Source organism: Crinia signifera, chromosome 3 (assembly GCF_055691185.1).
Source record: "Crinia signifera chromosome 3, ASM5569118v1, whole genome shotgun sequence".
NCBI classification, from domain to species: Eukaryota; Metazoa; Chordata; class Amphibia; order Anura; family Myobatrachidae; genus Crinia; species Crinia signifera.
The window spans coordinates 188,473,718-188,486,113 of record NC_139219.1 but is presented as its reverse complement, the minus strand read 5'-3'; the positions used below and the strand labels follow the sequence as shown (position 1 = coordinate 188,486,113).

The 12,396-nt window shown below is 41.4% G+C and overlaps 1 protein-coding gene across 1 annotated transcript in view; it reads left to right on the top strand.

Annotated features, from left to right (window-relative positions):
* Nucleotides 1-12,396, top strand: part of RNGTT (RNA guanylyltransferase and 5'-phosphatase) — a 327,115-nt gene that overhangs the window by 9,877 nt on the left and 304,842 nt on the right. The window contains exon 4 of the mRNA XM_083177112.1: nt 7,187-7,275. Within this exon, the coding sequence (XP_083033238.1) occupies nt 7,187-7,275 (89 nt within the window). The remainder of the gene's footprint in view (nt 1-7,186; nt 7,276-12,396) is intronic.

Here is a 12,396-nt window from a genome sequence, read left to right as displayed (position 1 = left end):
CTTCCTGAATGCTGTATCCCATGAGCCCTCATTCCTTGCAAAGACCCTGGAGGCCATCTTCTATGCTGTGCACACTTTCCGGAATGCTGGGCAAGTCTTCTTCCCTGTAAATCTGTCACCTGTGACAGGTTTTACTGCACTCTCTGTCCTACCCTTCCGCTATCCTAAGGTGTAGTTGATATAGTGCCTACATTTCAGTAGATATTACTTATCTCTACACTGTATTTATGCTCTATATATGTGTGACTGCTTGTGCTAGCTTAATTGTACTTACGTGTGTACCTATCACTATATTATTACAATACACCTGGTCCCAGATTAACTAGTCACTAATATAAAAGGGTCCCTGTCAAGGCATAGGGCCCCATGTTAGGCTGATACCTCTGTTGTAGCTAGGATGACTAGTAAACAAACACTCACCGACAGCTTCTCCCACACTGCATTAATGTGCAGCTGGTCTGCCAGACCAGGACATTAATTACATTAGCCTCTGTGCTAACTGATATGGTCCTGCACCAGTCCCTCAATTTCAAGAACTGCCATTGGTGGCTTTTTCCCAATTATTGGGTACATTAGTGGATCTCTTAACTCCGGTTGCGAGTCCCGCACCTCATGCCCCCTGCCTAGTACACCACCATGGGTGGATTCCATGGCTATTTCTGTGTAGTCCTTAACTCAGACCCAGGCAATGCAAAAAGTAACTTTGGCTACTGCACGAGGGTCAAAGCGGCCTAAAAAAGTTAACATCTTTAATGACTGATACTATGGACTCCTCAGATGGTGAGGATGATGACGGTTAGAATGCGGGGGCTACTTCTGAGGAACCTGGGGCAGCGGAAGATAAATCTGCTGTAGGTGGTTAATATCCCAGACCTAATAGCTGCCATTAATGGAATGCTTCTGCCTGAAGAAGACGAGTCGACCCCTATTGCTAAGTAAACAGACGTGTTTAAATTACGGAAAGTGATCAGGTCTGAATTTCCACACTCTGACCATCTGATGGAGGTCATACAGTAGCAATGGAAAACACTGGGAAAGAAGTTCCTGGTACATAAAAAGGTCTCTGCCTGGTATCCACTGTCAGCGGATGACTGTAAGCTGTGGGAAAATCCTCCACCTTTGGATTCCCATGTAACGCGCCTGGTTAAACCATCGGTTTTGCCTGTCGTGTCAGCTGCCTCACTTAAGGATGTCACTGACAGACGACCGGAACCGTGTCTTTAATCTATCTTTAGCTTAACGGGTGCTGTTAACACACCTACCATTGCAGCATCATGGGCAACAAGGGAAATTGAGGCCTGGCTTAAGGTCCTCGAGACAGAAATACCCGACGACAGGTCGGAGGAATACAAATTATGTTTTTCACATATATCACATGCTGTGGCCTACATAGGTGAGGATGTAATGGATGCAGGAATTCTGTCAGCCAAAGCTTCAGCAGTATCTGTTCTGGCTAGACGGATACTTTGGCTGCATTCATGGAAAGTGGATGCTGAATCTAAGCGTGCCCTGGAAGTGCTTCTATTTTCAGGGGAAGTCCTCTTTGTTGAGGAATTAAATAAAATTGAAACCGTGCTGGCAACGGCTAAAACTGCTTGCTTACCGTCAGCTACATCCATGCATAGGCCAAAGGGAAATACTCCCTTTCGTCACTCTGGCCCGTCCAAAGGACAGGTCTTTGGCAGACAAGCGGATTCTGCAAAACCCACCAAGTCCAAGCCTAGAGTGCCTCTGGCTACTAGACAGCCTCCCGCCAAACTGGACAAGCCCTCAGCCTGATGGGGTGGGCCTCCCTCTGGGGGACCCCAGAGTGGGAGGCCAACTTCTGCACTTCTCTCAGGAATGGGTCAAAAAGACTTCTGATGCCTGGGTGTGAGAAGTGGTTACCCATGGGTATGTCCCCCACAACAGTTATTTCCTACAAGCCTCCCAAAGGATCCACACAAGGCGGCTTGTTTAAAGCTGGTTGTGGAATCTCTTCTCCAATGGAGGGTGATTGTACCAGTTCCTCAGCCTCAGTGAGGCCAAGGGTACTACTTGACCCTGTTTTTGGTATCCAAATGGGTCCCACAGACCCATTTTAAACTTAGTCTCTGAACAAGTTTGTGTGTCCACTTTGCGGACTATAGTGTTAACGATGGAACCTGGGGACTACATGGTATCCCTTAATGTTCAGGATGCCTATTTACACGTTCCATTACACCAGCGGCTCCTCTGCTTTGCCATCCAGAAATAACACTATCAGTTTCAGGCCCTTCCCTTTGGGTTGGCCACGGCTCCCAGGATTTTCACAAAAATAATAGCAGTCAAGAAGGCTTCCTTTATGGCACCAGGGCATAAAAGTGATTCCTCTACCTGGACGACCTCCTGGTGCTTCTCAACCATTTTTCAAACCACAGCAGTCTTTCTTCAAAGACAAGGGTGGTTGATAAATTGTAAGAAGTCGGTTCTTGTCCCCTCCAAATGTATGGTACATCTGGGGACATTTTTGGACTCCGAGGCTCAGTGTCTCCTTCTGTCACTGGATAAGCGTTGTCTGCTGCAGGATTGGATCCATCCATTTCTTCAACCGGACAGGGTCACGGGGCATCAGGCCATGCAGTATTCAATGAGGCCAATTTGCCATGTTTCATGGCGAATTTGTGTTATTTTCACCTATTCAACGTGCACTTTTTCGCCGTCTGCGAACAGTGAATGACGGACAGTTCGCCGTCTGATACTCTCCACAATTTGCTGTGGTTTTTCAATGTGATTTGCCGTGAGTGTATTCAATGAGAAGATGGCGAATTGCTTTCGAAGTGATTTTCGCTGTGTGTCACCGTGTAGCAATCGCCATCTTTTCATGGTGAAGAGGAATGTGAACTTTTAAAACAATGTTGTTGTTTTTTTTGGTGTTAAAAAAATTTTTTTTACACATAACAGCCAGCAGGGGGCCGAGAGCCGCTCATTAGATATACATATATTCACTGCTCCCGATCATTACATATGCACGATCAGGAGCAGTGCATACCCGGTCCCCTGCTAGCTCTCCCCAGGGGGGGGGGGGGAAGCTTGTGCTGCCTGGGTCCTGGGGAGCTCTCCTACCCCCCACATACATTCTGGGGCAGGCAGGGAGACTTCCATCTCCCTGCCTGCCACCATGCCCCGGCTCCCTGCGGTGTCCGCCGCAGGGGTTAACATTCGCCGACAGGGGCAGTGAGCCCCTGCCTGATTGAATAGTGTGTCAGCGAGAGCTCCAGCCCTCCGGAACACGGAGACTGTGCAGCGAATCCTAAACGGGATTCGCTGCACATCGCGATTAGGGTCATTGACTACTGCCCTAGGCCTCATGGTATCGACATGGTTGAGTAGGCACAATTCCACTCTTGTCCCCTGCAGAAGCTGATCCTAAAACAATGCGGTGGTCGACCTCAACATTTCAGATCTCACACCATTGGTGCGGTCCTCCCTGACCTGGTGGCTAAACGAAGCTCACCTCACAGTAGGTGGACCTTTCTGGATTCTGCAATGGGTCCTCCTCACCACAGATGCCATTCTGAGGGGGCGGGGTGCTGTAGGAGACTCCCAATCCTTGCACAAAAACAAGGTTTTTACTAATACTATGATAAAGGCTAGAAAGCCAGCATCCGCACGGATATACTATAGTGCAGTGGCAGCCAACCCTAGCCTTCGGGAGCTACCAACAGTGCACATTTTCCAGACAACCTAGCTGCTGCACTCATTATTCACTGACACATTTTAAAAGATACACAGATGGAGCTAATTAGCTCATTTGTGATTCTGTGAGGAGACCTGCAAAACATTTACTGTTAGTAGCTCTCGAGGACTAGGGTTGGCTACCCCAGCTATAGTGTATCTGCACACTTATTTCTCTAAGGGATATGATACTAAGGTGTTCAGGATCACAAGAATCCTGTCTTTTCTGCAAAGCAGTCTGGGTTTAGGCTTGCACTTGGCATCACTGAGAGTGCAGGTGTTTGTTCTGTCTGTGTGGTTTCACAGACAATTTGCGCCTCTACCTGACGTGCGTACCTTCTTTCAGGGGGTACAGCGGGTCTAACCACCGAACACACCTCCGATTGCTCCTTGGGATCTCTCTGTAGTCCTGACGGTGCTTTCTAAACACCTTTTGAGCCTGAAAAAATTTAAATGGATGACGGTTAAGGTGGTTTTCCTCCTTGTAATTGCTTCTGCAAGGAGGGTATCGGCTTTAGGTCCTGCGTGTGAAACCCTCACTTACCCAAGGTTGTGTCCAAATTCCATATAAATCAGGAAATTGTGGTTCCATTAATGCTTCAAACCGGACTTCTAAATAAAAGTCACTGGATGTGGTGCAGGCTCCTCAGATCTGTCACTCGCACTGAAACTATCAGACTTTCTGATTTTCTGTTTGTCCTTTGTGGATTTTACAAGTATACAGAAGGTCGCCAGCTCAGAAGCAGACTATAGCTCGCTGGATTCGACTGGTCATTACTGACACCTATGAGAAGGCTGCTCTACCTTTGCGGTCTTTGATTTCGGCTCATTGCACCAGGTCTGTTGGTCCCTTGTGGGCTGCGTGTCGTGGAGTTTCTGCTGAACAGTTGAGCAAGGTCGCAACGTGGTCCTTGGTCCATATGTTTTTGATGTTCTATGCCTTTGACACATTTGCTTCTCAAGATGCTTTATTTGGTCGCCAGGTTCTTCTGGCCTCCCAGGCGTCATCCCTCCCTTATACGGCTTTTGGACATCCCTGATGTTTTACCTGTGGGACCATGAACCCTGAAGAAGAAAAGAGGAGTTATTGTAAATCTACCTTAGGTTAACTCCCTTTCTTCGAGGTTCCTGGGACCACAAGGCGCCCACCCTGAAGCACTTGTTACAATGGGAGCATATGCGACCTTGGTCACTGATCCCTTTCCTCTATGTATGAGTGAATGTACAGTTGTGTACATAATGTTTTCCCTCTGGGACCAGGAACCTCGAAGAAAGGGAGTTAACCAAAGGTAGATTGACCATAACTCCCCTTTTGTCTGTGCAGCTTGATTTAATACTGTTTGTCTAATACATGTTTCTCTATGGTATGCCTCAGCAACTTCCCATCCTATATAGTAAGAACCACTTCTGTTCCTCAAAAAATATTTGCAGTTCTGATCCCATTGTTTGGTAATAGACAATACTGTAGCTTATCAACACATTGATATTACAAAGTAAGCTACAGTCATTAACTTAAGAGGTGTTGGGAAGGGATGGAGGATCATTTAGGATGCATAAGAACAAATTTAAACATATTCTCTATCAACCCTGATAGATCCTTGGAATGTGAGGTATTCATAACATATTGGACCTGATACATTTTATTCGCCAATTCAAAGAGATTTTTAATTACATTTAGCTGCCTTTGCATGTGAATTTATTTTCTTGGGTTGGTGTGTGGATCCTAATGTCGACAGTAATTAGGTTGACAGTGTCCAGGTTGACCCAAAAGGTCCAAATGGGGAAAAAGCTGACATGAGTTTTTCCCTTTTTCGGGGAGGTGACATTTTGTAAATTTGAGCTTATGGACCCCCTTTTAGTATAGCCTGTATTATCAGATGTCTCTCTTTGCTCTCAATGCTTTATTCCCATCGCAGGCCACATAGATGGTTAAAGATGGGGAAAAAAATTGCGTAAAACCCGATGTCGACCTTATGCATTGACCATTACATTTTCAACATTTTTCTTGTGCCTACCTATAGTCCATATGCATGTCAACAGTGGTTGAATGCATGTTGACCCAAAGTCCAAATTGCCTTGGGTTGATATTCATTATTATGGGGGTTAGATAGACTAATTTAGTACAGTATAATTCACATATATAGTAAACATTACCATGCGTGTACACTTGCACCTGCCTTATAAGAGCTGTGATTTTCAACCTTTTTCAACTTGCAGCACATGAAACAAGATTTTAAAGTTGCCAATTCAGACCCCACTCAGGGAAAAACACATTGGCCCCCACAGAAAACAAAAAACAACCCCATAGTCAACCATATTAATAATTGCATTGGTCTTCACAGGTAACAAATATAAAATACATTAGCTCTAACATGAAAACATTAGACTAGTGAACAGTTGAACTAGTAGTGGTGGCTGTAAACTACTGTGGACATCTCTAGCTCTGGTGATGTATTTCAGAACAGCTCAAGGCACACTAGTGTGCCACGACACGGTGGTTGAAAAACACTGTACTAGAGAGATCAAATAATCCTCCATAAGGGGTATTCTTACAGTATGTGCAAGCATCCACATTTGTACAAACACGTCGTCACAGCGAAGTCCCATTTTTACAACATATTGTAGACTGTAAGCTTGCGAGCAGGGCCCTCCTACCCCTATGTCGATTTGTTTCTACCGAGTTTGTTTTAACACTGTTCTTTCCAGTTGCAAAGCGCACCAGAATATGCTGCGCTATATAAGAAACTGTAAATAAATAATATTGTATATAATCTATTAATATGGGATGTAGTTAATATGCTGACATCTGGGATGCTGACGCCAAGATCCTGATTGCCGACATCACCATCAGCCAGAATCCTGGCGTACAGAGTCTATTCTCCATTGTGGGGTCTACAACACTCATAGAGCAGGGATAGAACCTTGTGGTGAGCAAAGCGACTGCCTCTGCAGTGTGGCGAGCCCACAAGAGGCCTCATTGCGCTCCCCGTTGCCTCCTGACAGTCGGAATCCCGACTGAAAGATCGTACTGAACCCATTAATATAACATATATGCAGAATGAAGGCATAACACAGCCTATAATTGACAGTATATATACATGTAAAAATGGTAACATTTATTCATAGACACTAATAAAATCCCTCTATTGGACAAACTTATACTGTTTCTAGGTCGTACGTATATAACCAGTTTACTTTATGCAAGATCCCCATGTATACAATTACACAGGGGAAGTGACTTGCATCAATTATAATGGTGTTTTGCACCCTATAGGCAAGTCTAATTTATTGTCTTTAGTCATATAATTATGAGCAGATAGAAGAAATCATTATTCCACTATATTACTTAGCATTTTTGCAGCATAAACTAATAAAAAATAAAAAAAAGGGGGTGAAATAAGTGATGCGCACAGCATAAAGAAATTTGAAGCCTTTCTTTGTTCATAGATGCAGTAGTTGGTATTGATACATTGTATTTTATGTTTTGCAGACATGGCGAATGTCCGTCACAAGAAAACACTGAAACGTTTATTCGTCTTTGTGAGAGATTCTTAGATAGGAACCCAAATGAGCTAATTGGTATGTCTCCAATGCTTTAAATTCTTACATTTTAACTGTAATTCTAATGTTTGTTCAAGTTGTTAAGCTGCACTGTGGAAATTTGTAGGCAAAAATACCATTTTGTGTTATATGGCCCTTTTTGATAATTGGAAACCGATATTTATGGAAACCATCAAAGGTTATCCAAAGCACAGCAAATATAATCTTTAAAGATTATATACAGTAGTTAGACATTTTTCCTAAACTCTTTGAGTGCTAAATGAATTTTTCAAAATAGGTGTATAAATTGCCAAGCAAACCTTTTTATTCATCCTAATGACCTATAATGTTTACAGTATATAGGAAATAATCTTTTTTTACGCAACATTTTTTATTTGAATTTATATTACAAATGTGAGTGACGCTGGCATTTTTAGCGGATATTTTGCACATCTCACAGATATTGGCACTCAGTGTTAAATTGTGTCGGTGAATGTTATAGATATTGTCTCCTCAAAACATGCTCTAAAGATATATTTAAGGTATAACAGGTAAACTTTCGACTATACATCACTCATTAGATATTGGTCTTAATTTGGAGCCCCTTCTGTAGGACAGTACTAGAGATCCTTTACTGGACATTTCATTTTATAATTCCTTGAATTTTAAAGCACTGTTTAATGGAAACACATAAGGGCAGTTTATCAGAAAATATCATGGTTCATCGTCTCACAGATCTTGTTTTTGTAAATTTAATGCAGGTTTCAACAGAGTATTTACTTGTATTCTAAATTACTGAATATTTATCTTTTTATAATTAAACTTTAATTTGGCTCAACGGCTGTTGCCTTTTTTTATTGTGTGATTAAATTTCTATTTTCAAACGGTTGGTTTTGAGCCACAAATTGCATATGAAAAATAATTTGTTCAATTGGGTAAATGGATACGAGTGTGATTTACCTACAACTGAATTTCCAACAATTACTTGACCGCGCCTGTTATTCCGGCATGGAATGGCATACCTAGGGTTAATATTCCAAAATATACTTAATACCGGCTGTTGGAATGCCTACAGTCAATATACCGACGTGATCATAATGCTGAACATGTCAAAATACAGACACAGTTATAATGTTGACATGGACACCATATTAGTGTAGCACGTCTTCTCGCATGGCTCGCTGTACGCACAATGGTTCGAGCACGGTGCCTCGCTGCCATGGGCACATAATCTCTAACTATGCCCTCTGCGATGGTAAAGTATGAACATGTCAGGTTTTGAGGAAAATTCAGGAAGAGTGTACCATATATACTCGAGTATAAGCCTTCTTTTTCAGAGCAGTTTTTATGCTGAAAAAGCCCCCCTCGGCTTATACTCGCGTGAGGGTCCCACTTGAGTCAATACGTTTTCCCAGTTTTTTTGTTGTAAAATTAGGTGCCTCGGCTTATATTTGGGTCGACTTATACTCGAGTATATACGGTATTTTTTTTTTTTGTCATTAGTTGGCTGCCTGCATTGTGGTTGTCAGGGTTTTCTCCCTGACTGTTTTACTTGTCAGTATTTTGATGTTGTCGATATCTCGATTGTCAGTAGTGTGTACAGTATGTTTGAGGGAAAACACTCTACTGACAGTGCAGCTTCATATTCTGCGAGCTCTTACTATGTGCCTGATTCAGACCTGTTCACTAGGCGGCATACACTCGCAGCCTAGCAAACTGGTAAGGCCCGGCGAATGCCCGCCCACAGTACTTACTTTTCAGTAACTGCAGTCGGAATTCAGGGTGGGTGCTGACGCCATGTGAGGCCAGCCACCTTCCCCACCCAGGCATTAACACGCTGAATCAGCCCCTATGTTCTGTATCCCACAAAGTTCAGTGATTTGGTTAGATCAGGCCTTGCTTATGCATGAAGGTGAACATTTATTTTATAAAAATAAAAGGTCTTTGCCTGCATCTTTGTTTCCAGTAAAATAATTATGACTATTTTATTTGGAAATAGTTTTATATCCTTTGATTTTTTTTTTTTTTTTTTTTCAGTTTCCACTAATACATTTACTTCTAAAACTATATATTGCCCTGTGTCCACAAAATGTTCCAACATATACATGGGATGGTGCCATTGTCTTTATAGACTGCACCAAACATATTTTATTTTAGATGCGATATACTGATGATCTCCTAATTTGTCAGTGATTCCTCGGTCCTCAAATTCCTCCAGCAGGTTTTTTCCTGGTCACTCGGCAGTTGCACTCATTATTCACTGACACATTTTTAAAGATCTACAGGTGGAGCTAATTTTTTAACTTGTGATTTTGTGAGGAGACCTGCAAAACCATGAACTGTTGGGGGTAATTGAGGACAGAGGTTAAGAACCAGTGACATAAGTGATAAAGTAGTCCCCTTTCTACAACAGAATAGCAATAGCTGCATATAGACTTAATTACCGTTTTTATGTCACCAACCTACAGTGACCAACTGTATTACACAGTTTCCCATTTCCTACCTGTTTTTAATTTGGATGAGGTGTGACCAACTTTTTTCTTTAATTTTACTTGAAATCAGATCAGTGATATTGAGTAGAAGACTCCATGACTGTATAGTAAACTGGTGACTATAAAGGCAACAAAATAGAGCTGTACAGAGAGTAGACAAACTTAAGTATCCCTTATCCGAATTGCTCGGGACCAGAAAAATTTTGGAAAACGGATTATTCTGTATTTCAGAATATTTTTATATTTCAATGATGTATCTTGAGGTACTACAGGTTGAGTATCCCGTATCCAAAATGCTCGGGACCAGGAGAATTTTGGATAACGGATTATTCCGTATTTCGGAATATTTTAATATTTCAATGATGTATTTTGAAGTATCTTGCATGTATGCTGTATAAACACATAATATACACACAAATATATTTTATTACCACATAAAATACACACAAATATATTTTAATTGTTCAAAAAACAAGGTTTCAAAACGTGAAACAAAATGTGTGTACTATCTCAGCACTGAATTTGAATGCCAAGCAATCATTGTCTTGCACATATATAGTGCCAGTTACATATCATGTCCCCAGTGATGCTGTTACAAATGTCCCCAGTGAGTTTTTAGCAAAAAAAAAATTTTTTTTCACTTTCTGGAATGTCCGTATTTCGGAATAATTCGGATAACGGATACTCGGATACGGGATACTCGACCTGTATATGCATTTTGTGTAAACACATGAATTACACACAAATATATTTTATTTGTGCATAAAACAAGGTTTCAACACTTGAAACAAAGTTTGTGTACAATTTCAGGTACTGAATTTGAATGCCACGCAATCATTTTCTTGCACATATTTAGTGCCAGTTACATATCATGTCCCCAGTAGTGTTGTTACAGATGTCCCCTGTAGGTTTTTAGCAAGAATATTTTTTTTTTCCTCACTTCTGGACTGTATGGTTTTCAGAATAATTTGGATATGGGATACGCAACCTGTTCTTACCTATTTTGCCATACATAATTTCATTATTAGAGAATTCTGCTTGTTCACATGTTTATAATGATGTGCCATTACTTAAAAGCATTTGCCTTTTATTTCTTTATCACTACCATAAAATGTAGCCCAGCAGGCTGTTTTGTCTTACCTTCGAGCTGGTGTAATCACATTTTTAAACTGGAGAAATGAGCATCTACCTGACAATGTAGTAAGATATTGTCAGTTATTCATAGTGCACACACATATATCCTGCTGCATTTTACAGACATTATTAATGTTGATTGTTCGTCCCTGCCCCAGTGGAACATACAGCATATGGCATATTTTGGGATTATGGGAGGAAACTGCAATACGACAGGATGATCTAACCCAATGTTACTCTCTCCTCCTCCTGCCCTGAATGATATGGGGCTTAGTATGCAATTGGGCAGGTGAATGCAGCCCAACTTGTTATATATAGTTTCACTTTGAAATCAATGTCAGATTTTTGTTCAACTGCAAGTGCCCTCCTAACCCACAGCATTTATAGCAAGAAACATTACTGCTATTATTAGTCCTTTGTCATTTGTAATCTAGGGATCTTCTTTAATTATGGCAGCAACATCAAAATCGGCAGATGTCCCTTCAGTTGTAAGGACTGGTGATCCTTTGCCAGATGTTAAAATAAAAAATTCTAATATCGACGTCCATAAGTACAAGCAACTCATTTTGCTTCCTTCTACTCTAAAAACTTCCTTTCAAAAGGCTTGAAGCAAAATCTCCTGAGACATCATCCTGATGCAGAATGAAGAAATCTGTGCTGGTGAGACAGCAGAATAATATGGAACAGCCTTTCTCAATATGTCCAGATTTTAGAATTCCAATGGCAGTGACTCATGCTGCAATGTCGCATCTGGCCAAATATGAAAGTGTGTAGGTCCAAATGGCTATGATGCCTGACAATGATTGCATAGAACTGTATTTGAATAATGTAGAACGAGAAGCAATTTTTGTAGAATTTTACCAACCAACTAAAGGTGGGAAAAGGTGAAACCATTTTTTTTTATTAACGATAACAACCATTGTTAATTATATTTTGTGCATCTTTTCTCGAGTGTTTACTGTTTCATTAATGATGCATTCTCCCACAGGCTGTAATTGAACCCCACTGTTGTCTTAACATGCAGCTCAATCCTGACTATAGTAAATGACAGCACGCTCCTGGATGTGGCCACTGAACAATATTAGATACAATTCCACCACAGTGCTAGAAGGGGCCCATTTAAGACACACAGGAATAGTTTTATAAAAATACTGTCCTTTTATTTAGGAACAAAACAGTCCCAAATGATGAATCCAAGCCAGTCTTATAACAAGCATCTGAAAGAGATAATCTCCCCTTTTTTGAAGTGGGAGACCAGGAAACAAATGATAGTGCAGATCATTTAAAATAGAACAAATTAATTTAATAAAATGCACTTCTAATAAGACATTTAAAACCGCATAATACATAGAACCTAAGCAAAGCAGCTCACACGTCCCAGTTTTCAGGGATGGAAATGGTCACTGCAATTCTGGATAAAGGTAGGAACCCTCTTGGTAAGTTTGGGATGACAGCGAATGGGCAGTACAGCAGCTGGAGCTAAGCTTAATGCATTTCAGATCATCCTGATCCTTCTTCAGAAGCATGGTTGTGT